Below are 27,114 nucleotides of genomic sequence, written 5' to 3'. Positions count from 1 at the left end.
TACTGAGTTTTTTCTGAAATTTTTCCTCAATTATCTTCCGGTCATTGTTTGATAACTTCCTATGGTGCATGGAAATTCCAAGGTATTTAAAGGGAACACAACCAGTTTTGCACCCAAAAAGATTGGCATATTCATGCTCAAATTCTTTAGCCTCGCCATAGCAATATAGCTCGCTCTTATGAAAATTTATTTTAAGGCCCGATAGCTGCTCAAAAGTACTTAACACTAGTTTAAGATTTTTGGCCTTATCGAGGTCATGTTCCATAAAGAGGATAGTATCATCAGCATATTGTAGTATAGAGAGTCCTTCATCCACTAAGTGTGGTACTATTTCTACTAGGTCAACATTATTCTTTGCTCTCTCAATTAAAATAGCCAACATGTCCGCAACGATATTAAAGAGGATCGGAGACAGAGAATCACCTTGTATAAGTCCTTTCTCCGCAACGATATCGTTGTGGTTGTTGCTGGGCTCAAATTCTGGTTTCTAAAAAAAGCAACAGAAATATGCTAACACGCAGAGGTGAGATTTACAAAAGAATACGCTGATTTTGCTTTCGTCTAGTGTGAAACTTGTCCTGATAACATGTAATATTTGGCATCTAATGGTCGAAATTTTGACTGTGTAGCAGTTCTACAGCTGCCGCCACAACACCCTTTCCTTGCGAAAAGATGTCGAGTCCAGGTTCCTCAATCTTTTTCTGAAGGAGTTTGTCCAATTCACCTCTTAATTTCTGTTAAATGAAAATAAGTCTCAAATTAGGAAAATATATCTCTATCTATATAATCTAATCCTGAACTGCTTTATGCGCTAATCAATTTTCGATGAAAACCAGGGTATATGTGTTAACTAAAAATCGATGTCTACTACATTCACTACAATGAACTTGGAGTAAATGCAAAAAAATAACACAAGAAACTTCACAGTTGGAGGGCAGTGTCTCCAACAGAATAAAGAATCTAGATATTTAGAGTACCAACAATATTTAAACAACAGGAATATTTAAGATTCAATTCAAAAGGATTTGAATTTTTGAACCTAAATAGACAGTATCCAAACAGAGCCTAGAAATGTGAAGTTAGGGCTAGTTTGGGAGTCCAAAAACCAAAGGGAATTGGAGGGGCTAAAATCCTCTTCTTATTCAAGATTAAATGAGGAGATTTTAGCCTCTCCAATCCCCTCCGGTTTTGTGGCTCCTAAACTAACCCTTAAGGTCTCTCGTTCCACACTGAACTTCAATGCAAAAGTGTGAGGTACAAAAACAACTTTTTTAGCAAAAATAACACAAACAATTGAAGATATTATTTTTTTTCAAAGTTGAGACAATATATTGGAGTGGAGCTGGTTATACCTGAATCAACTCTATGGTACGCTTTGGAGCCGAGAAATGAAGATAACCCCCAAGCATCTCAATGCCTTCTCCAGTTTTGCTCGGACTAAGCGAACCACCAAAGAGTAGAAGGGCATAGTCTGATATATTTGTCGAGTCCCTTACATAAATGCTAGCAGTCTTCACCTTCTCACTGTAAACCAAGAAAGGTAACGGGAATTGGTTTACGAATGCATTGACTGATGATGGATGAATGTCCACTTTTCCCACATCTTTGGTGTAGAAAGCAGTCCTCTTGCCTCGCCTTTTGCATTGCACAACATTTGGGTACAGCCCAGCGCACAAGACAGCGCAAACCATCTCCAGATCATTACCATAGCGGTTATATGCCTGAAGTTATAGCATGGAAGTAAGGAGCCACCCTGAACTATTTAGAAACTGTAGAGAATTATGTCCCACCAAAATTCACAAATACTTAATAGATTTAGTTATTACTCCCTCAATTCCAAATTACAAACGTCTTGACTTTTCAAGATACGTATTGTTCATTATGCATTGAAATATACACAACGTCTAGATACATGGTAAAAACAGTATACTAGAAAAGTCAAAATGTCTTATAATTTTGAAGGGAGTAGGCACCAATCAAAATATAGTGATATTCAGGCAGGTGGTAACAGAGGATGCACATAACACAAAAAACCCCTAGATGCACAAGGAATTGAAATATCAGAAAATAAGGTTTTGGTCCATGACAGTTGACAGGGATGGGGTACGCCTCCGATTCCAAGTATATGGCCATCTACATTTCTCTCAAATGCACAAAATACAAGTCCATGAAAACTCCAATGCACTTTTCACTTCATTCCTCCATGTCTACCTCAGGCATGACATGCTACTAGTGTTCATGAACTACATCTTTGAAATTAAATATTAGTGCATGGCAAAACAAGTTAACATGGTTATATAATTAGACTAACTACATGTTTCAAATGATTACAGCTGTACAATTAGATTTGACATGCTTGAAATGAAAGAGAGCACATAACCTTCACTCCTGCTGTCTTGCTAACAAACCCAATATCAGATAGTAGATCAAAAAATTGATTTCGCATGTCGTCCATCATCTTCAGGGTCATAGGGGACAGAAAACTTTCCCAACAGAAAGTGCGTTCTCTACCACTCCTTTTAGCATCCTTCCATGCTACAAACGCCTTAACAAGAGCAATGTGATCACTGAGAAAGAAATTGCAAGAAACTATCAGCCAGACATAAGCAACTTTTGCATGAAGTTAGTAACAAATGTCACTGCTGTAACCAGAATAGCTCCAAGCTATCTCCATCTGCATGTTTGTCTGTAGCAACTAGTGTTCAAAAAAACATTAAATTCTCACTTAGGTACACGTAGCACGCCGCCAAAGCCATAGGCATCCAATTACACGTAGCATAAACTGTTAGAACCAACAGATGAAGAAAGGAAGAGAACAGAAGGGGTTATGATGGTAAAATAGTTTGCTGTTATTGTGATTCCACCCATGCTCAATTTCGCTCACCCTCGATTTAACCCATTACGCTCGATTTCTCCAAAGGGTCATGTGTGGCTGTGTGCAGCAAAAGCAAGGGTGCCATGAAAGGGGGAGAGGACGAGGTGTGCATGGGCAGAGTAGAGGTGGGTGCATGGCGGAGCATACAGAGTGAGTGCAGGAGAAGAGGTGGTGTGCCATGGAGAGGTGGAGATACGGATGGGGGCACAAAGGCAGAGAAGCAGCGTGGCTGCGTGAGAATGAGAACTGTCTACTCACTGAGAATCGGAGGTGGTAGGGCATCGCTGCATGCTATGGTGTTCAGATGGGCTAGTGGGCTTCCTCCCCTAGTGGCCTCAGTGGGCTGTTATGGCATTGCTCTTCCTTTTCTATTTATTTTGTCACATCTGTGCAACTATAGATCTGTTGATATGTAGTTATAGTGTATAAACACTTATCACGTTTGATCTACATTGAGACATCCTAGGTGCTAATCGATGGCTTAGCGCCTAGTTCCTTTTTGAACCTTTCTAGCAACCAAAGGAACTATCCTACAGATGCTATAAGTGAAGCCCCATCAGCAGTAGTAAGTAAAGCATGTTGGCAATATATAAGAACAAGGTTTTAAAGTAGACAAGTCAACTTGGTCAAAGTTAGAGAAGCTTTATGTAACACAAACCTAAACTTATACAATTTGGAAGAGAGGGAGCAATAAACATCGCAGCCTTGTCTTGAAAGAAAGGCTTCTCTTATGATGTAGATCGCTAGATACTTCTAGAACCTCAGACATGGCTTGGCTAGATAGCCTCCCGCAGTTTTCCTTTGTAATTGTATCTAACAGCATCTCTCTCTTCTTTGGTCTCTAGTTTTTGTACTGTTTTTTTGTACATACAATAATATAGCTACCACAGTAGGTGTTTACCCTACTGTTGCACTTAAGGAAATCGTACTCCTTCCGTTCCAAATTGTAAGTGGTTTTAGCTTTTCTATATATACATAGCTTTTACTATGTATACATAATGTATATCTAGGTGCGTAGCAAAAGCTAACTACTTACGATTTGAAACTGAGAGAGTAGGAAACAAATTGCTACATTCAAGTAGGCATGAAACAATCAAATCACAGCTATGACTATCTATGGTTGCAGAAATATCAACTAATCAGGTGCCTCGAAAAAAGAATCCTTATAGGTTCCCTCAGTCCTTAGGATTTTTATCGAAGTGGCAGAATTGCTATAATAATTACCTGCACGAGTCACCAGCAAATGATCTTTTGACAGCATCAGCTTCTTCTTTTCTATCTATTGGGAGCACAAATGGATTTCGATATGCGAGAGCAGCAGCAATTGTCAATACTGGATCCAGGCACTGGAATACAGATCCCATAAGCAGCATTTTCCCGATGTTTGGGTCCAGTGGGAGAGTACAGAGATGTCGCCCTGCACAAAACCAAAGTAGATTTGAGAGGTTTATGCAAACAACTGGAATAAATGTGCAAAAAAACTTATATGGAGGTTAGCTGGAAAATTTCACACCAAGAGAAGTGAGCTCCTCCATATCATCCAGTGCGCCAATGGTTTTAAGAAGCTCAATAGCATTCTTAACAGAAAGTGGATCTGGTGGCTGCAGTGACTTGGCTAAAAAGGAGGATACTGCTCCAAGCTGTAAGCTTTTGATGGTAAGGCATAGCTCTTGCAAAGGAGTCCTGAGAATTTCAGGCAACTGAAACTGTGGCATTGCATCGTGAATGATCTTTGGATAGAGCCGATAGCAAAAACCTGGCTGAACGCGGCCTGCACGACCTCTCCTCTGTGAATAAAATAAAGAGAGAACTGCATCTGTTAATGGACTTTTCATGTCTGCAAAGAGCCTAGTTACATATTGTCAGCAGTAACATACCTGATGAGCAGAAGCTTTTGATATCCATGACGGAAGAAGGCATGCGAGCTTATTCAAGGCATCATAGCTTGTCTCCTTGGCCTTACCACAATCAATCACATAGACAACATCATCTATAGTGATACTACTCTCCGCAATGTTGGTTGCCAAAACAATTTTTCTGAAATTACAAACAAACCGTTAATAGACAATAAGAAAAGTAAAAGGATCTAAAATTTCTCGATAAGATCTGAAAGGAATTGTTAACCATTTATAAAGAGCTGCAATTAGTTCAAACAAAACAATATGCATAGAGAAAACATTCAGAAATCAGAACAAACAGAATAGCTATTGAGCAAAACCCAGAAATAATGAGAAAATGAAAAAAAAATTGTAGAAAAGAACAAATACTTTGAAGCAGCACACATTGCTCAAAAGGATACCGGAAGGGACATGCCTACATGGCAGAAGTCAGTTCTTGCTTAGTGACCAAAAAACAAATAATTTTGTAACTTCAACAGTTGACTTTCTGACCATATATATGAGCTACATATGCGGCATAACAAAGTTCTATAATCAAATGCACTAATGATGATAATGATAAGGGTCACAAACCAGCAGTCTACATAGTGGTGGAAAGATACCAAAGGTATGCAAATAAAAGAAACGAAAACCTTGTCTAAAAGGCAAACACATTAAGGCTATGTAGCATGATCATATCCAGAACACATTGAAGATTGTACCATGTGTTTGGTTGGGGACTAGAGGGAATGGAATTGTCATGACCCTGTTTTGGATCCCAACCTGTGTTCTGGATTACCCCGAGACGCCAAGAAAGACAACGGTGTCGAAAAGGATCTACTCCATCCGCTCATTTTCAGAAGGCAGGGAGAACCCGAATCTAAGGGTTCCGCTAGGAGACAGACCCATCCCTCGTCACCCCTCAACCAAACACATGCTGAAAGTGGATTGACCCATCTCATCCCTCATTGTCCCAGGAACCTAACACAACTATTTTCTCAATGGGTACCTAACTGGCTCACCTCATATTAGCTGGTGGTCTGTCAAAAATTTCGCGTTGATTCACAGTTGGCATAGAACCATGCAAAGGAAGAACAAGAAATCTATTAGGACTGCCAAGGAAATTATTCCCTTTAATCTTGTCCAGAAGCTTCGAAATTTCATCCCAGCCAGTAAGGAACACAAGGATTGCACCTTCTGCTTCATAGCGACAAATATATTCAATTGTATTTTCCACCTAAAATGTCAACATAGAGGTGTTAGCAGCAACTATTTTTCCTGGGTATGGTTAGCAGTGTATTAAGTTCAAATAATAGTTCTGGTGCACAAATGTGACAGCCATGCAGTTAACTAATGTAACAAGGATCACCATGAAATAAATAAAACTCAGAACAAAAGAAAATACTGTTTAGGTATTAGCACAAGACAGTATTTGGATGGAACTTATGGACATGGTGCTACGGTAGCACCATACTATAATGTATTACTAGTCGGTTGCCCGTGCGTTGCGACGGCTTACAACAATACCCATGTAAACTATCCACAAAAAAAAATTAATATTTTTTATTCATTGTCTCCGCTCTTCGTATAATATTTTTTTGATTTGGCTAACTGATGTTATTATTTACTCCATCCAATATGTTTTGGTACAACACGGCCAATGAAGTGAGCGATTAGAAGAGATTTCACAACGACTGACTGAACGAACATAGATTATAAAATGACATAATTCCACCATACAGAGACCAAATAAGAGAAAGTTTATGAGCTCAAGTTTCTAAAATAAGTCTCATGAACTCAAACTTATAAAAAAGATAGATCAAAATATGAAGTGATTGCTAAAGTCAGGCATCAATAAAAACTGGATGTGCTACATATAAAGTATGCTACTTCGTACTCCCTCCGTCCACGTAAAAGTGGCGATTTAGTTTTACTCAGACAGAATAAGATACAAGGGAAAAGACGCATGTGCCCCTAGTTTAAAGCTTGATTACATTCCAAACTTAATTTCAATTTATGTCACCGCTTATCGTTTCCTGCACCAGGCATACGTCCCAACCTTCACCGCTCATCTTCTGCAACTTTTTCCTTGGCGCCAAATACTGCCGCTCAATGAGTGGTCAATATAATGGGCAGCGCTCAACTTTTTCCTTGGAAGATCGATGGTTCGGGAAAGATACGGCTGTGAGAACGGTGGAGCGTCGTTTTTACGTGGACAAGTTGAAAGGGCTAAATCGACACTTTTACATGGACGGAGGGAGTAGCAATTACTAATATTTAAAACCAACAAATAACCTTTCATTTTACTGTTAGTGTGATAAATCATTGTTGCTCCATCCAACTCAGCAACCTCAAACATCATGGAGTCCATTGCGCCAATGTGGTCTTAGAAACGACCTAAAGCTTGCAAGAGCCAAGAACGCCGTGTCGTGATTGGGATGTAGCCTCGGACCGTAGTGTTAGTCCGGCCCGACACGATTATATATTTTTATTTTACAAAAAACGTATATACATATATATAATTTATATTCATATTAAAAACATTTGAACATGATGTTCTATTGGTTAGACAACTTTACCTAGTGTCTCCAGCCTTGATGGAACCCCACCTCCTACACCGTTTTTTAACATTTTATGCCGATTTAATCAAATAGGCCGACGGGCTAACGGGCTGGCCCGACATAGTCAGCAGGCTGGCATGACGTGGCTGAGCCAGAGTTGTGGTCCGCGGGCGTCTGGCCCGTGCCGGGCCGCCGTTTGGTCATCTATAGCCGTGTAACGGATTAATTTGAAATAGCTGTGAGTGGTTATTTGTAAAAAGATGACGCATGACGACCGTTGAAACTGGTGCTTTAAGTATAGTATAGATCTCAGAGCAAGACCGGATGAAATGACAAAACAGGAAATCAGAAACGTATCCTCCATGATGAAGAGAAGGGACGTTCTCTAATGAATCATTTACAAGAACATGACTTCCAGCTACTTGAGGAATTAATGTATGCATTTCAATTATACAAAAAATGCACAGTACTTACAAGGCTCAAATCTAGTTCAGCAGCAGACCAAGCTTCAAGGGACTGCCTTGTTGAACTGCTGTAATTTCCATACTCCTTAGTAATGTCAATGTCCTGGGAAAAAAATGAGCAACCAAAATGCACTGTGTGAAAACTAAAGCAAAATGATTTCTGAAATAATTGTTTTCACAGTTTAGATTTTTTTTATCTATCTGTACTTGCAGCTGAAGTGCTTAATCAGTGTGACACAATGCATATATAGAAGTACACAGCTAGACTAATCCATGCTCATCAGTGCTAAATTAAGGGGAAAAGAAGTTGAAAAACGAAGTTTACCTCAAAAACATCAGATAGTGGATCACTCTTAACTGATGAAAACCTCTTTCTCCTTGAACTACCTGCAAAATTATCACGTTCGGAATTGATCCTGTAACGTGTCTTTTCTAGAACATCTTCCAGAAACAACTCAGCAACAGGAAAAGTGAACCCCTGCTCAGAAAACCTCAATGTAAATATATAACATACAGACACAATCAATCAGAAGTTCAATTTGATGTTGTTCATGAAACATTACAGTACCGGGATGTGCATCACTGGAGCATCTCCAAAGTACATGGAAAATAGTTCAGCATTTATAGTTGCACTCATCAGTACAAGGCGAAGATCTGGACGTCTTGGTAGAAGGTCACGCAGTATTATGATGAGAAAATCTTCATTCATGCCGCGTTCATGAATTTCGTCAACTAGTAAATGACTCACCCCAATTAAGTCAGGCTCTTGAACCTGCAATTTATATACTGTTTCAGTAAATTCAAAATGCAACTAAAATGGAAGCATTCAAGCATACAAAAAATAAACAATCGGGTGCATTAAATTGCATCAGCAAGTGTTAAGGTAGGCTGAAGTGAGCAAAATATGTCAACAATGGTATTTCTAGGTATGGAGAACATAAGTCAGGTAACTAAAAGTTCATGGGCCCAAATTTTAAAACCAGCTACTGCAAGTAGGAATGGATCCGCCCATCCGGATACTAATTCGGATGTTAACTCCATATATCTGTATTCTTGGTTTTAGCAATGACCTTGTTAAGATTCATACAAAAGTAAACCTCAAATTTGTCCTATACCTTCTCAAATGATAGATATGATTTTTTTCACCTTTTTCTAGGGTGAAAATAATGCACAAAAAAATATATGGAATTTTATTCTTGTTTTCATAATGTGCTTAACAACATAACTAAAGATTAACACCAAATTCTATGCATATTTATTTTAAAATATTGATTTTGTCCTATAATTCAGATGTTTAGGATCCATCCCTAACTGCAAGAGATGAGTCACAGTGCTAGAGTGCAAAGAATATTTTCACTGGTGATTACCAAGGAACTTTCTGCCTTTTCTGCGAGAAAGTTTATTATCAATTCTGGAGCTACCTCCTGCTAGAGTGGCCGCACTAACCAGTTCAACTCAAAAGCTTAAGTTGTTGGGAGAACGTAGGCAATCCACTTATATACTTCAACACCCCACTCATGTGCAGCCGGAGAGAAAGGTGCAAACGTGAAAATAAAAGGACGGAGGCACAAATCAAGCCTCTGACAGGATTCGAACTCGAGACCTCCGGTTTTGATACCATGTTAGAATGAACTGGTTAGTGTGTCCACTCTAACACTTCAACACTCCAAGTAAAGTATTTAGAACCAAACTACCGGTGCTGCTACACAACAAAAAACAACAATCTCTATCCACTATCCACTACTCCCATGTTCCCAAACACCTGCCCACAACATATTATGTGAGCAGACCAAATGAATACTATTCCAGAAAACAATGTGAAATGACAACCAATAACCCTATTAAATCTAATAATATAGAATTTTTCTTCTACTGGAGCATTTGATCAGAGGTAGAGAGTGGAAATACTAAAACGGCTACACTCTTGATATCCTCAATGACAAGTATTATGGAACATTTTCTCCCAAACCCATGAACAAGTATACGTGAATGGAGTAACAAATAAAGAAAAAGAAAAGATCTACTTCAATTTTAATTCTAGACAGACCCAGTGCCGGCGGCTCCCACATGAGTGGGTCTAGGGAAGGAATAATCGAGGCAAGCCTTACCCTGCATTTTGCAGAGAGGCTGTGTCAAACCCAGGACCTTTGGCTCAGTGGAAAGGCTTCTCACCAAGAAATGTGGTCAAGACATCTCAATATATGAATATGCAAAATATTCTAAGGCATACCAGTCTTCTAAGCAAAACTCCAGTAGTGCAGAACAGCAACCGTGTTTGTGCAGACCGTTTTGATTCAAGGCGAATCTGGTATCCAACAGCCTCGCCGAGTTCTTCACCTCTCTCAGCAGATACTCTTGCTGCTACTGAAATGGCAGATATACGGCGGGGCTGAGTACAAATTATGTTGCAATCAGCACCGCGGAGGCTGTTTATTTCTTCTTCTAGAATGAACTGTGGAAGCTGAGTTGTTTTGCCGCAGCCTGTCTCGCCAGAAATGACCAGAACCTGATACAGGAAAACTCAACAAGTTAAGAGTGGAAAAAAATACCCACACTAATAACAGCAATTCTAAAATTATACAGATACACAACCTAAACATGCAATCAATATCACAGGAAGCATGAATAATAACCATTATGTCAGCAGTTGTGCATAAGAAATGCTGAGAACACATGTCAATTGTGTGATTATGTCCATCAAATCACAATTTAGTTCACATGTCAATTTTGTGACTATGTCCATCAATTCACAAATTACTTTGCGGACAAAAGGGGAAACAAGTAGCCACTAAGAGCAACAGAGCATAAAATGGAAGATGTTGGGTGTTAGTGTTATGACCGGCCGCCCAACAACCCTAATAAAATCAGTTAGTTTGTTTAGATGGATAAGCATCAGTTTGTTAGTCTGATAGAGTTAAATCAGTTAATTTGTTTAGATGGATAAGCATCAGTTTGTTAGTCTGGATAGAGTTTAGATGGATAAACATTGGTTTGCTTAGATCTTAGATAAGGTTGGTTATATATATATATATATATATATATATATATATATATATATATATATATATATATATATATATATATATATATATACACACACACACACACACACACACTGTATTTTATATATTACACCTGGGTGCATTCAATATAGAGAATGCACCCAGGCCGAACCTACGCGCCAGGAGCACCTGGTCCGAGCCAACCGCCCCACCCAGGCCGAACCGACGCTTCGTCTTCGTCCCTCCCGACAGAACCTTTTCACTTCCCGCCCCTCTTTCTCCGCGAACGGCTCAACCTTTTCACTTCCCCGGCGACGTAGCCCGCGCCGGAGCCGTTGCGCGCGCGCCCGCGCTCGTCTTCGTCCCTCCCGCACGCTTCCGACAGAACCTCTTCACTTCCCCGCCCCACTTCTCCGCGAACGGCTCCCGACAGAACCTCTTCACTTCCCCGGCGACGTAGCCCGCGCCAGAGCCGTTGCGCGCGCGGCCGCCGTGCAAGCGCATCCGCCCCCTCTCCCGTTTCTTTGTCATTTGATCGTTTTCTAGGTAAGAGCGTAACTGCTTCCACCCAAATTTTTTAGTGTTATTTTGATGCGGAGTATATGTTGATAATTAGGTTATCATATTATGTGTAACTGTCCATTAACCTTGTTGCAATTTGGAGGACCCGATTTAAGTACATTGATTTTGTTAGATTTGTTTTGTTATCTTCGGTAATAGACTGGTAACCCCCATTTTTTTCCCAAGTGTTGCAACTAGTATTATCCGTTGATTGCAATTAGTAATTGTTGTATTTTGTGCGGATACATTTCATTTGAATAAGCAGTTTGTGTTCTAGATTATCAACTCAGATGTTTCCACTTTTTGCAACTGCAGTGTACCTTTTTTTGCAACTGGTCCATCACATAAGTTGCAACTGTATAATTTTAACTTTCAACCCACAAACATCATTCCTGTCTTTTGCAACTGTGCTCATATACAACTAGTTATTGGTTTAAATTCACTGTTGCAACTGTCCCAGTAGTAATTATTTTAGCAGTCTTGTTGCAACTGGCTTATGGCGCATGTGGCAATTCTGTCCACTTTTGACTTTTTTCATTATCTGGAATTCAACCACACACACTAATGTGTGTTGCAGCATTAGTGTGTATTGCAACTATTTTTTGTTCCTATTTGTACTGTGTGTTTTAGTTTGTTGATTAGCAATTTTTGGTTATAAGATCTGTACCATGTGCTTGTGCCCTCACGTTTTTTTCATTCCCATTTTTTCAGTGGTTTTTATAATGGATCAAGAACAGAATGTCACAGGCCAGCAAGGCGCTGACACTGTCCGTCGCTCTCCTCGTGTACAAAACAAGAGAAAGGAATTAGATAAAAATGAATTGAAGGAAAGGAGGAAGAGGTTAAGGTTGAAAGTCCCCTTGTCTCCTATTCAAGATGAAGAAAGTGATGATGAACAAGACCCAGAGTTTGCTCCTGCCGGCGATGGTTCTGGCGACGACAATGTTGTTATTGTTGGTGGCGATGAGAATAAGGGTAAAACTAAGACGCGAGCTATACGATGCTCACCTGGGAAGTTCATAAAGCTTGTGAATGCTCTCTCCGATGAATTGAAAGGTGAAGTAGTTGCCAAGGGGTTTGGTGGCCTGCTGAGATTCAAGCCGCACTTATTGTCCAGAAAATTGCTCAGCTGGCTGATGCGGAAGCTTAACCCGGAGACGATGAAATTAGAGATTGGTGGTGGAAAAGAGATTCCAATCACTGAGCACAGTGTTTGGTGTGTTTTGCAGTTACCAAACGTTGGCCGTGACCCGCCCCCCATGTCTGATGCAGATGCTCGTGCCTTGCGGGACGAGCTAGGAGAGCAAATTTGTGGCAACTCTTATAAACACAGATCTGGTATCAATCTATTTGTTATCACTGATCGACTGCAGAAGAGGATTCTCACTGGGGAGCTGGGCCTGAGAGCCTTTTTCATGGCTGCATTTCAGTGTCTGCTATTCTCCAACACTGACACTCGCATCAGGATTGATGATGTAAAGTATACTCAGGACATCCACAACATGACCAACAAGAACTGGTGCAAAGCGGTAGTTGACAGGCAGCACGCATCAGGATTGATGATGTAAAGTATACTCAAGACATCCAGAACATGGCCAACAAGAACTGGTGCAAAGCGGTAGTTGACAGGCAGAACATGGCCAACAAGAACTGGTGCAAAGCGGTAGTTGACGCCTGTCAACTACCGCTTTGCACCAGTTCTTATTGGCCATGTTCTGGATGCCTGTCAACTACCGCTTTGCACCAGTTCTTGTTGGCCATGTTATGGATGTCCTGAGTATACATCATCAATCCTGATGCGAGTGTCAGTGTTGGAGAATAGCAGACACTGAAATGCAGCCATGGAAAAGGCTCTCAGGCCCAGCTCCCCAGTGAGAATCCTCTTCTGCAGTCGATCAGTGATAACAGATAGATTGATACCAGATCTGCGTCTATAAGAGTTGCCACAAATTTGCTCTCCCAGCTCGTCCCGCAAGGCACGAGCATCTGCATCAGACATGGGGGCGGGTCACGGCCAACGTTTGGTAACTGCAAAACACACCAAACACTGTGCTCAGTGATTGGAATCTCTTTTCCACCACCAATCTCTAATTTCATCGTCTCCGGGTTAAGCTTCCGCATCAGCCAGCTGAGCAATTTTCTGGACAATAAGTGCGGCTTGAATCTCAGCAGGCCGCCAAACCCCTTGGCAACTACTTCACCTTTCAATTCATCGAAGAGAGCATTCACAAGCTTTATGAACTTCCCAGGTGAGCATCGTATAGCTCGCGTCTTAGTTTTACCCTTATTCTCATCGCCACCAACAATAACAACATTGTCGTCGCCAGAACCATCGCCGGCAGGAGCAAACTCTGGGTCTTGTTCATCATCACTTTCTTCATCTTGAATAGGAGACAAGGGGACTTTCAACCTTAACCTCTTCCTCCTTTCCTTCAATTCATTTTTATCTAATTCCTTTCTCTTGTTTTGTACACGAGGAGAGCGACGGACAGTGTCAGCGCCTTGCTGACCTGTGACATTCTGTTCTTGATCCATTATAAAAACCACTGAAAAAATGGGAATGAAAAAAACGTGAGGGCACAAGCACATGGTACAGATCTCATAACCAAAAATTGCTAATCAACAAACTAAAACACACAGTACAAATAGGAACAAAAAATAGTTGCAATACACACTAATGCTGCAACACACATTAGTGTGTGTGGTTGAATTCTAGATAATGAAAAAAAAGTCAAAAGTGGACAGAATTGCCACATGCGCCATAAGCCAGTTGCAACAAGACTGCTAAAATAATTACTACTGGGACAGTTGCAACAGTGAATTTAAACCAATAACTAGTTGTATATGAGCACAGTTGCAAAAGACAGGAATGATGTTTGCGGGTTGAAAGTTAAAATTATACAGTTGCAACTTATGTGATGGACCAGTTGCAAAAAAAGGTACACTGCAGTTGTAAAAAGTGGAAACATCTGAGTTGATAATCTAGAACACAAACTGCTTATTCAAATGAAATGTATCCGCACAAAATACAACAATTACTAATTGCAATCAACGGATAATACTAGTTGCAACAGTTGGGAAAAAAATGGAGATTACCAGTCTATTACCGAAGATAACAAAACAAATCCAACAAAATCAATGTACTTAAATCGGGTCCTCCAAATTGCAACAAGGTTAATGGACAGTTACACATAATATGATAACCTAATTATCAACATATACTCCGCATCAGAATAACACTAAAAATTTGGGTGGAAGCAGTTACGCTCTTACCTAGAAAACGATCAAATGACAGAGAAACGGGAAAGGGGGCGGATGCGCTTGCACGGCGGCCGCGGGCGCGCGGGGCGCAGGCGCGCGCGCAACGGCTTCGGCGCGGGCTACGTCGCTGGGGAAGTGAAGAGGTCCTATCGGGAGCCGTTCGCGGAGGAGCCGTTCGCGGAGAAGTGGGGCGGGGGCGGGGAAGTGAAGAGGTTCTGTCGTGAGCGTGCGGGAGGGACGAAGACGAACGCGGGCGCGCGCGCAACGGCTCCGGCGCGGGCTACGTTGCCGGGGAAGTGAAGAGGTTGAGCCGTTCGCGGAGGAGCCGTTCGCGGAGAAAGAGGGGCGGGGCGGGGAAGTGAAAAGGTTCTGTCGGGAGCGTGCGGGAGGGACGAAGACGAAGCGTCGGTTCGGCCTGGGTGGGGCGGTTGGCTCGGACCAGGTGCTCCTGGCGCGTAGGTTCGGCCTGGGTGCATTCTCTATATTGAATGCACCCAGGTGTAATATATAAATACAGTATATATATATCACCTGGTGCTACCACGGCTTCATCCTCCGTGCTACCAACCGCGCAAAAAATAGTGCAAAGAGAGCACTTGAACCCTAACCCTAGGATGACGGCGCTCAAGCATCAGAGTCCTGGTCCTAGACCCCAAAATTACCACTCGTACTACCTCCGTAACCCTAATCCCAAATCTGGTATCGGAAGACCTCGCCGATCCTAGGATGTTGGGTGACCCTCCCTAGCCTTCAGTTTCCCCGATGACGACCACCATCCCGGCAACCTCCGGGGCAGCAGCCGCCACCAGCATGTGGCGCCCGTGTCGCAGGACTACTTCACAGCATTCCAGCGGCAGGTGCAGGACCAGACGTTGATCATCAACCGCCTGTCGACGCTAACCTCCCGATTAAGGGCAATCGAGGTCCAGCTCGCGTCGGCCTCGTCTGTGAACGATCCTTCATCGTCGTCCCACGTCTCCACCTCCGCTGCGCAAGATTACTCCTACGGCCTTCCCGGTTATGGGAACGTCCCCACCGTACGCGTTGTGGCGCCCTCCCTGTCCCTGGCACTGCCTCTATTCGCCACCCTTGCCCTTGTGCCCACGACCTCCCACGCCACCCCCCCATCGTCCACCGCGGCCCTTGTCTCCATAGCGCCAATCCACCCTTCTGTCCCCCTACCCATCCACCGAATTCCCTTCCCCCACTCCCCATCCCCAATCCCAGGCTTTCCCGACCCCCACCATAGTGCATACCCCCCGCAGCAGCACCCTCACAACCCGCACCACCATAACCTTCCCTTCCCCAACTTCGATGGCAAGGAAGATCCTATTGGTTGGTTGACCCGTTGTGAGAGCTTCTACAATAAGGGGACATCAGAGATGGACAAAGTCTGGTTGGATGTGTACCATCTCACGGGCGTTGCACAGCAGTGGTCCTTCATGTTGCGGCACGACGAGCCCACGTTGCAATGGTCGTGCTTCAAAACTTTGTGCCAACGGCGTTTTGGGCCTCCCCTGCGCAGCAACACGTTGGGCGAGGTGGCACGCCTACCGTTCCGCTTCACGGTGGAGGACTACCAAGATCGATTAATGGCTCTCCTATGCCACGCTGAGCCCGTGCCACCACCGCACCAACAAGTGCAACTCTTCATCATCGGACTTCCCGGCCGTCTGCGGATGGACGTCGAACTGCGTGCGCCCGGCGACCTTCAGCAGGCAATGGCGCTCGCTCGGGCGTACGAGCGGCGTGCCTAGTCCTCCGACAGGCGTCCCCAGCCCTCTACGCGTCTATCGGTTGTGCCATCCCCTACGTCGGTCGGGCCAGTGGCGACAACCTTCGCCCCGATAACACCGACGTCCAAGCGCCTCACCCCAGCAGAAATGGCGGAGCGACGCCGCCAGGGTCTATGCTACAACTGTGACGAGCTGTTTGTGCGAGGCCATCACTGCCAACGCCTCTTCTACCTCGAGGTGTCCGCCAACGACGACAGGTAGTTGCTGGCCTGCTGCGGAAGATCCCCCACCCCTGTAATCCTACCTTCTAGTTCGAGGACGAGCTGTTTTTGGAGGCCAGGAGAGATGTTGTGACCGGCAACCCAGCAGCCCTAATAAAATTAGTTAGTTTGTTTAGATGTATAAGCATCAGTTTGTTAGTCTGATAGAGTTAAATCAGTTAGTTTGTTTAGATGGATAAGCATCAGTTTGTTAGTCTAGATAGAGTTTAACTGGATAAACATTGGTTTGTTTAGATCTTAGATAAGGTTGGTTAGTTGAAGGTTGCTACCTCATCTATATATATATGTATCCCTTCAATTAATGAAAAAGTTAGCAGGCAACCGTGCTTCCCCCAACCCATCTATTGTTGACACGTGCACTGTTCATTCGAGATATTGTTCATCCACGACACTATTCACCCACTTCTATTGTTCACTGTGGGTACTGTTCATCATGTGAACAGTCTCGCTTCTTCCAGCCAGCAGCCCTAACCCTAGGACGACGGCGAGCGTCGGAGTCTTGGTCCTAGACCCCAAACCTACCACTCGTACTACCTCCGTAATCCTAATCCCAACAGTTAGATTATTGTATTATGTCTAAGTGTTATGGGCCTTGACTCAGCCCATGTAACTCTATTTTCTAATATATGCAACACTTAGCCCACTCAAGGGGCTAGGGCTTTCTTTCCTTCTAGCATGGTATCCAGCCAGGGTTTCTCTCTCCCTCCCCTCCCCTCCCCTCCCCTAGTCGTCCTCGTCTCCTCCTGCACGCTGTCGTCGCTGGCCAGCTCCCCCAGCCACCATGGCTGACCCTCCTCCACCTCCCTCCAGTTCTCCTCTTCTCCCCTTGTCCCTTCCTCGCCGCTAGGCCTCTATGGTCGCCCCCTCCCACTCCTCTCTAACCGCTGCCCCGGCCAGCGTCTACCAGTCACTGACCCTGTCTAGTGCGGGACCTGGGCACCCCGCGCCGCCGCCACCTCACCCCGTCGGCCCACCCGCCCCTCCTCTTGTGGCCGGCAACTAGGCCATGCTAGCAGCCGCCGCGTCTAGCCGCCCTTGGCCTAGGCGTGGACGGCCAGGGCCACGACCTAGCCACCACTAGTTGGCCTCCCCCTGCCTGGCCACGGCTGTCCTAGGCCTAGCTAGCTAGGGCCCCATTGCTGTCGGCCTCAACCTCATCAATGTGGCCCCAAGTTGTTTGACCACTGGTCCTGCCCTTGGTGCCGCTCCCTTCTACCTCAAGCTTTCTCCATCCCACGCGCCTCCACCGACCGCTATGCCACCCTCCGATGTGGCGACTGCCCAATCCACCCTGCCAGTAACCCTTCGAAGGCGCCTGACCACCGAGAGGCGCACTATAGAGGGTCGGGACGAGAGCGGGTGTCTCAGTCTCCATGGTGAGCTCCTCGAGGAGAAGCTCGTTGCGAACGACGTGGAAGGTGGGGAAGGGCACAATCCTCTTGATGAGATCCATCAGGTGGCCCTAGTAGGGGCTGAGGCCATGCAAAAGGTTCAGCACCAAGGTACGGTCGGCGACGGGCTCGCTGAGGTCGCGGAGAGAGTCCGCCATGCCCTTCATCTGGTGGCAGTACTCGCTCATGGAGAGGTCCCCCTACGAGAACATGTATAACTGGGCGTCGAGGTGAAGCGCCCGAGCCACCCGGTTCCTGAGGAACTGCTCCTCGAGGGCGAGCTAAGCCTAGCAAGCAGTGCCCTAGTCGCGGACAATGTCCTAGAGCTCGACGGTGATGGTGTCGTGGAGCCACGAGAGGACCACGTTATCCATCTGGTACCAAGATGGAGGCAGCGGGGCGACGATGTCGTCGAGGACATGGTCGGCGAGGGCGAACCGCCGGAGTGTGAGGACCACATGAGCGCCAGCGAGAGTAGTGGGAGCACACCGGGTCCAACACTACGGACACAAGAGACTGAATGTGGAGGGCGGCGATGGTGTTGGCGTCGAGCCCAGAGGCGTGCGGAGCCTCAGAAGCCACTGTGGGAGCATCATGGGCTACCGGGGGGTCGGGCTACGACCAAGGAGGAGGCGTTGCGCGGCAGCCATCTGAGTGGTCAAGGCGGCGCCCATGGCGCACTCGTGCTCCTTGGAGGCAGCGATGGCCACTTGGATGGTTGCGATGGCCGCAACCAACACGTAGGAGGTGGGCGGAGGAGCCGACAAGGATGCGACGATGTCGGTCCATGCGGGAGCAGCGAGAGCAGGGTGGTGGGCGGGAAAACCCGGCGGGGAACGCGGGATGCGTGGCTGTTGGGCAGCGAGGGAGGCAAGGGAGGGGGCCAAGGCCGTTGATGTAAGGGGGGCCACCCATGGGGAGTTCGCTGCGTGCTGAGGGGAGGAGCCCGTACGGGTCGGCAGAGAAGGACGCGACGGCGGTGAGCTGGTCGGCCGCGCTGGTGAGGAAGGGGCGCTGGCTGCAGCGGCGGCGGCCCTGCTCACAACAGTGAGGTCGACGGTGGCTAGGGTCCCGTCCAGGTCGGCGGCGGCCAGGTGCGCGCCCAGGGTGGCGGCGTTGGCATTGACGCCCGTGCCTAGGGTCGCAGCGGCGCTCATGCTCAGCCCTGCGGCGGCGGCGCCCAGTCCGGCGGCGATGGCCACGTCCAGCCCGATGACGCCTAGCGCAGAGGTCGCACCTAGCCCGACGGCACGCGTGCCCAGCTCCGCGGCGGCAGCCGCGCCCATGGTCGCGACAGCGAGGTGGTCGGACATCGAGGTGAAGGCCATGGCGGCCAGGGAAGAGGACTCGACGGCCAGAGGCTACAGGAGAGGGGAAGGGTGGCAGCCAGGGAAGGGTGCTTGGCGGACGACTGGTGCAGGGGAGGGGAGGGAGGCCTGGCGGCCGGCAGATGCAGGGGAAGGGAGGGAGGGAGAAGAGAGAGAGGAACCTAGCTCCATGTGGGAAACCCTGACTCAGGGTTGGAAATTGTATTAATAGACCAAGTGATGTTGGTCCTAGCCCATTACACAGGGGTATGGAGGTAATTACAAGGGGCTAACCCCAAAACCCTAAACTGGATTCTAATAGTGGTGACCATCGAGTGGATCTGGACCTACAAGCGGAAGGTGGATGGCTCTCTGGACAGATACAAGGCCCGATGGGTTCTCTAGGGCTTCAGTCAACATCCTAGGGTTGACTATGATGAGATGTTTAGTCCCATCGTGAAACCTGGTACCGCTTGTGCTATTCTCACAATTGCTCTCTCCCGCTCTTGGACACATCGGCTGGATGTCAAGAATGTCTTACTCTATAGGACTCTCACCGAGACTGTCTATTGCAGTCAGCCTACCGGTTTTGTTAACCATGCTCACCCCGACATGGTCTGCAAGCTCATCAAGTATCCATATGGTCTAAAGCAATCCCATTGTGCTAAGTATAATAGGTTTGCCACATATATGCTCTCCCTTGGCTTTACTAAGGCTAAGTCGAACCATCCAGGTCGACAAGGTCGAGGTACGGGGTCGTGGAACATGGTACGCTACTTGGAAGAGGTTTTTACACTTCGGGTCAAAAAATGAACCCATGAATCTAGGTCAGGGTCAACGAATCTGGGTCAAGGGTCAAAGGCATCGAACCCATTTTATGTGACTATGGGTCGGACACATCTTTGTTCATCTACCAGCGTGACAATAACAGTGCACCTCCTCCTCTATGTTGATGGCATTGTTCTCACTAACTCCTCTACGGGCCTCCTACACCAGATCATCACCGTTCTTCAGGATGAGTTTGCCATGAAATATTTGGGTCCTCTTCACCCTTTTATAGAGATTGTTGTTGAGCATCGCTCGGATGGTCTCTTTCTCCAGCGACAACAATGCACCCTAGATATCCTCGAGCGTGCTAGCATGCTACACTTCAAACCTTGTGTGACCCTGTTGGACACACAGGTCAAGTTCTCCGGTGACGGTGCCCTAATGACCCACTGCCTATTGCAACCTTGTCGATGCTCTTCAGTAACTCACCTTTACCAAGCCCGAGATTGTGTATGTTGTCCAGTGTCTCTACATGCACGATCCTGTGAGCCGCACTTGAGTGCGGTCAAGCGGATCCTTTGATACCTTCAGGGTACTGTCGACTATGGGTTCCATCTTTGTTGCTCCTCCACCCATGAGTTGATCATCTACACTGACGCCAACTGGGGCGGGTGCCCGGACACACGTCAGTCACCTCCGGCTATGCGATGTTTCTTGGGACCAACCTCATCTCTTGGTCCTCCAAGCATTAGCCTGTGGTCTCATGCTCCAATGCTGAGGCTGAGTACAGGACTATTGCTAATTGGGTGGCTAAGGCGAGCTGGTTGCGCCACCTTCTCCAGGAACTTCACAGCTCCCTCACTAGGAGCATGTTGGTCTACTTCAACAATGTCAGTGTCGTCTACCTCTCCATCAACTTCGCCATGAGCGTGTTGCTGTCAGGGACATCTACATCCATCACGTCTCGACGAGCTTGCAGTTTGTCGACATCTTCACCAAGGGTCTTCCCTATTCGCTGTTCTCGGAGTTTCAATCCAGTCTCAACATCTGCAGTGGCTAGAGTTATGACTGTGGGGATGTTGGATTATTGTAATCTGTCTAAGTGTTATGGGCCTTGTCCCATCCCATGTAACTCTATTTTTCTAATATATGCAATACTCGGCCCACTCAAGGGGCTAGGGTTTTCTTTCCTTCCAATATTGGCTGCTAAGGAAATGAACCACGAATTGTGCATATAGAACGTTCAGATTATGGATACAACAGCAAGAACACAACATTGGAGACAACTTACCTGATTGGCTGCCACTGCTTTCAGAAACCCCTCTCTCATGCTGAATGCAGGTAATTTCTCCCTAAAAGATTGCATTGATCTAGCACTTGCTGTCGTCTGAAATAAAAAATGGATGGTGGGATCCCTGAAGAATGCTTACCGGTACTTTTTAAGGAGGGAAATGGAGGGGGCATGGTCAGTGACATTACCTTCCTTGAATTCTGCAACTCCCTAAGCTGGGAACTGAGCTTTTCTTTATCAATTGGTGCTGCTGGTTCAACTACAGACGAGGATGCGCCAGGGAAAATTTGTCTCGTTGAGACAGTTGATGTGCTTGCAGAATTGTTGTTCCACTTTGACCTGGACAAAAGGTCTTCGACTCGCGCCTCTGTCTGATTAGACATCTTAATCTGCCCCAGTAAAAATATAAGCATTGATCAAGAAGAGGACCCATATAATGATGTTATTACAAACTATCAATCAGACACACAGTACCTCCTTTTGTGTTGATCCATGCCTGTCGTCCAGATCTGCTCGATAATCAGGTAAGGGTACCTTGCTGAAAACAAGTGTCTTCCCTTTGTTGTATGCATTACTATCTTCCCCACGTTAAAAATGCAAACCAGGTAAAGTAGAATTTGTCAGCTTTGAAGAGTATGGTTCATAGGCAAAACAGTAGGTATCAAATGGTGAAAAAAATAGATAGAACAACCAAACTTTAATAGATCAAAGCGATATTGCATCTATTCTTGCCAGTGAAGAATGATCATAGACATGTGAAGTGAAGAACAGTCATGATTGATCCATACAAGTAAATTCCTTGTCTCTGAGCCATGTTTGCAAGTATATTTTGTCCATCCCGTCCAAAATTCCGCTTGACTACTAGCTCCTGCTGGGACCCTTCTCTTAATTGCCCAATCTTGTTCCACCATTCATTCTCATCGACCTTTTCCACCTGAAGATTGTGAGCATGCAAAACATTGTAAGTAACTACTACAAAGCGAGCAAGAGCTTATTTGATGTGTACAACAAGTGGAGCAAATTTACTGACACCATGAATCTCAAGCTAACCGCACAGCACAACAGACAAAGTTTATCAATGTGAGCAGAGAGAAAAACAGTACGACAACTGATATCCTTGACATCAAACTAAGCTATATAGATTGTATGAGAAGAGATGAAACCAAATTGTGTTTCATAATGGATCCAACTAGCAGTTCCACCAGTGCAGCAAAAGCAAGCAGCAATCAGAGTTTGGAACTGTGGAAATAGGACAATAAAGCATGGGAAAACTACAGGACTGTAGACATTAACTTGGCCATTAAAACATCAAAAAATATTAAGGAGGCACAGAAATCGGGGTAAAAAGCTCATCTAGAAAAACCAAAGCCAAATCGACCATTGAGGTAATACTATCTAGGAATCTTGATCGATATTAATCAAGCTGCTGGTAAAATCTGAAATGCAGAGTTCAAAGCATATTATAAATTTAATATAAAAGCATATCGTGGCATCGCGACCCATGAATTCCATCAGCAAGGGGGCAACATAAGGGCATGTACAACCCCATTAATTGATATATCTCTTAAGAAATCTCTAGGGGTGAAAAATATCAAAAGACGGGCTCTTCACGAAGAGGCGTCTCTTCACAATTTTCTGTATTTATAGAGGCTCAGAGTTGTACCATACAATCTCAGGCATGTACAGAACTAGGATGGTGGTTTGGTTTTCTAAGTACAAGAGACATTTAAAAGATCGCATGATAAAACTCTGAGCCTCTATACTATAAATGCAGTTAAGAGACAATGTGTATGAAGAGCCATGTAAAGACGGTCTCTTAACAAGAACTCGTATCTTGTATTTTTCTTCAATTAGCCTACTAGAAAACCCACAGGAGACTACATATTAAATAGGATTGTACTTGTCTTTTGTATTTAGAAAACCGTTCTAGGGTACGGGTACATGCCCTATGGCCTAACAACGAAAAAACCAATCCTCATCACCACGCCGAGGCACGGGAGTGTGTCCTCACCTCCCCATGCATCTGCCGGAGGCGCTCGGCTCGCCACTCCGGGTCCCACCACCTCTGCTCCCCGCGTCCCCCGCCGCCGCCGCGGCGTCCCGCCCCACCGCCGCCGCCCCGCCCGCGCCCGCGGTGCGAGTTGGGCCCGCCGCCCCCGCGCCCTCCGCGGTACGACATGACAACTAGGGTCCTGAGCGCGTTTAGGGTTTTGAGGGGAGTGGACGCGAAGCTGGAGAGGAGGTAGTGGCGGCTGCAACTGCTGCTGCAAGGGGACAGGAGGCGGCTGCCGTGGCAGGCAGAAGAGTGCAGCAGCATTCGCCCAAAGGAGAAGAAATGTGGGATTTGAACTAAATGTGGGATTTTCCTCGGTAAAGCATGAGAAATGGAAGTTGTTGGGGACTTGTTCTCAAATGCTAAGAATTAAGAACAAGGCAACACAAGAAATGTTAGGTGTTAAGGTCCTTCGTCCTCCATAACAATATATCCCTTCGGGATATAAAGCATCTCGGACGAAGGTTACGAAGGACATACCTTCGTAAGCATAACAACGAAGAATGAAGCATTCGCATAAATCATGGAATATGAAATAAATATTTAAATATTGTCATAGAATTATCTCTGCTTGTATTAATGAATATAAATGACTTCGAATTACAAGTGTACCTTCGGTCTTGCGGAAGGCAAAAGTATAAGCGTGATGCGAAAGCAAATGACAGATTCACGTGAACAGTACAGAGATACTGTTCATCTATTTATAGGCACAGGTCGCAGCCTGTGACAAATTACAATTACGTCCCTTGCGAAAGTTTACAGCATTGACTCAGACCTATATGTATAAAAAGGTCATTCTATCTCTATGTCGGTTTAAAACGCCGAAGCTCCATGAAAAGGGACCTTCGGCCATCTCTTGGAGACGACTTCAGCCGAAGCTGTTTCTTCGTGTGAGACCTTCGGCACACCGAAGCACAACCCCAACAGAAGTATTTGATGTGATCGGTATAGTTTAGGTATAGTTTAAGCCTCCTTTAGATTTGGATTCAAGGATATTTTTCTCAATCCTATGTTTTTCCTGTGTTTTTGAACTAACTCATGTAAAATTTATATATCATTCCTATGAAATTTCTATGTTCCAAAGAAGCTCTTATGTGCACCTAAAAAATAGTTATATGCTGCTGAATGAGGGATTTTCTCATGTATAGCGTTAGAAATTTCAGTATCTAACACTCTCCGTGCGATATACCAGTCTTTATCTCTACTATTATAAAGCACAAGACTATATGTGTTTAACGATTCTACTGTCGCAGTTTTATAAAAACACTCCTCAAATTTACTTCAATCAACACGCAGTCTCTCTCCACCAGTTCCTCATCCCGCACCTTATACAACACACGTCGCTGCCTCCAAACCTAAACCTTCTATCCTCCTGCGCCTCCACCCTCCTCACTACCTCTCTCTCCCTCCGTTACGTGCCCTGCCCTCATCCTTGTCCGCCCTCTCCGACACCGGGGTCTCAAGCCGCACAATCTGCTCATGACTGCAGGACCATGGCGCACGAGATCGTCGACCTCGGCTCGCCAACTGTTCCCCACCGCCACCAGTTTTGCAAGGCATGGCCATCGTCCACGCTCGCTGCTCCACGCCGACATCGACACCCACAAGGCGTGCGGCCTTGACCCGCCATGCCCTTCGCGGACTACCTTCCACGTTGTCACGCCCGACCTTGTCTTAGGCCCCGTGCCCTATGTTGTCGACGGTACTAGAATCTCATGTGGTCCAACTGGCCAATGGTGAGCCTCTCCACAAGACCATTGTCACCTGGGTGCAGGCCACACATCGAGCTCGATGATGCCACGGCCTACGGTGGCAGGATGGAGCGCCTCGTCAATGATCTCAGGGCCGATCTCGACATCCCAAATCTTCTCGTCATACATGTTAGCCCACAGATTCCTCTCTTTTTTGCTTTCTTTCCCCCACTCTCCATGCGCTTTCATCCACCATGTTTGATAGAGTTTCTCCTCACCTCGTGATCCACTAGGGCTTCTTTCTCCACCGTCACTAGCACCAGGGGCGTTTCCCCCAGGCCCTCGCGTGTCACCACCCTCGCCGGCACTCACGATCGCCCGCTTCATGGTGTGCTTCACTTGTTTGATACATTTTTTGTCTTATTTAGGACTCTATTCTTGAGGTGTTGATAGGCACTTGCACCCTGCTGCCTCCTTGAATGAGATAGAGAAGGAGCTGGGAGCCCCCCTTAACATTCTAGAGAATATCATTTGGGATAAGGAGATTGAAGTAGCTGAGGTATGCATTTGCAACTCTATGCACGTATTGGACTTTTGTGGTTTAGTTTGGCAGCAAAGTTGAATGTTTAAAGGTAGAGAGTAATATTGTGCAAATACATATAATAATGTCGTGTGGGCATTATGTATTACGATCGCTGGTTGTTCACAAGGTTGTAAGAACTCAATGGTGTGCATGTAGAGCCTTAGGTTAGTAAAGTAGTATTGTCATAAGTAATCTGTAGACTACAGTAGTCTTTGGCACAAATTTTCTTGTCCATATAGAGAAGCTAGATGATATTCTATCTATAATACAAAGATACATGACTCTCGTGTATTCGATAAAAAGTTTTCAAAAACTATAATTCCATTTTGGCCCAGAATTACAGTGCAGTGAAAATCTTTTTCAAAAAATATAAAAGTAGTATTAGTTGCTAACAATGAAGAAAATTGATTATTCAACTCCAAACGTGCAGCCAAAAAACGCTAGGTAAGCTGTAAGAAGACATGGACATGTTGATGCATCCATATATGAAAGTAGCCTAGAGGGGGGTGAATAGGCTACGCCTGAAATTTTCCACTAAAAACTTCGAGATAGTGTCAAATTCAAGTTGCACTGGTGCAAACCGGTTCAGTTGATTTTGTTTACAACTGAACAAGTTTGAACCTGCTCAACTTAGATTAGATAAATAGTTAAACAAATGTGACGAAGTAGTGAGAGATTTTGTTAAAGACTTGCCCTAGAGAAAATCCACTCGAATAGATGACAAATCAGTATGAATTGTTCTCACACGATTTGCACACAATATAATCGAATATGAACTAACCAACGAATTAAAGCACTTATCAAGAACACACAAGAACACACGATTTAACTCAAGGTTCGGCAACCACCACAAAGGTGTCCTACTCCTCGTTGAGGAGCCCACAAAGGGTCGGGTCTTTTCCAACCCTAATCCTCCACAAGCCGACCACCAAGGTCATGGCAATCTCTTCTCAAATTTGCTCAAATAGCGGGTGATACAAACTTCTTGGGGTCGTCCACAAATTTGGAGACTCCCAAGCAACCTCTAACCGTCAAGGAACGCTAGGTTCCAAGAGTAACAAATCCGCACAAGGTTAAGTTTGCAATGAGCTCAAAATGAAGAGAATGGGAGAATCAAGATGAAATCAACAGCGTGTTAGATTGACTTCACCTCACACCAAGGATCCTTCAAACGATTGAAGGGGGTGCGATTTCGGGTGTGAGAGGTGAATTGAATGCCCTTGTTTGGAGGTTGGTCAGCCAAGAAATCGTGGAGAGAGCAGGAGTGAATGGAGAGAGAGAGTGTGGGGGTATTTAAAGGATCCCCCAAAAGCTGGCAGCCGTTGGGACAAGTGGACCAAAAACTGGTTAAACCGGTTGTTAAACCGGTTGAACTAGTTTCCACCAGGGAGATCTCGGTTCACCGAGGTACT

General features: G+C 45.4%; 1 protein-coding gene across 2 annotated transcripts; it reads right to left on the bottom strand.

Annotated features, from left to right (window-relative positions):
* Positions 1 to 366: 366 nt before the first annotated feature.
* Positions 367 to 23,763, bottom strand: LOC103643471 (DExH-box ATP-dependent RNA helicase DExH1). 2 transcript variants are annotated; one of them, XM_008666665.4, is made up of 16 exons: positions 23,387 to 23,763; positions 22,164 to 22,309; positions 21,850 to 21,949; positions 21,564 to 21,764; positions 21,376 to 21,471; positions 10,008 to 10,283; positions 8,346 to 8,549; positions 8,103 to 8,255; positions 7,788 to 7,880; positions 5,775 to 5,989; positions 4,753 to 4,912; positions 4,389 to 4,662; positions 4,100 to 4,292; positions 2,381 to 2,567; positions 1,353 to 1,721; positions 367 to 734 (listed from the first exon to the last, which is right to left on the bottom strand). In XM_008666665.4, the coding sequence occupies exons 1-16, from the start codon at positions 23,690 to 23,692 to the stop codon at positions 603 to 605; spliced, it is 3,105 nt and encodes a 1,034-aa protein (XP_008664887.1). In that variant the 5' UTR covers positions 23,693 to 23,763; the 3' UTR covers positions 367 to 602. The 2 variants fall into 2 exon arrangements, with proteins under 2 accessions (XP_008664887.1, XP_008664888.1); XM_008666666.4 differs by having other exon boundaries at positions 21,850 to 21,953; positions 23,387 to 23,608.
* Positions 23,764 to 27,114: the final 3,351 nt, after the last annotated feature.

This window comes from Zea mays, chromosome 1 (assembly GCF_902167145.1).
Source record: "Zea mays cultivar B73 chromosome 1, Zm-B73-REFERENCE-NAM-5.0, whole genome shotgun sequence".
Lineage (NCBI taxonomy): Eukaryota > Viridiplantae > Streptophyta > Magnoliopsida > Poales > Poaceae > Zea > Zea mays.
Note: the sequence above shows the minus strand (reverse complement) of the source record. Positions and strands in the feature narration are given on the sequence as shown.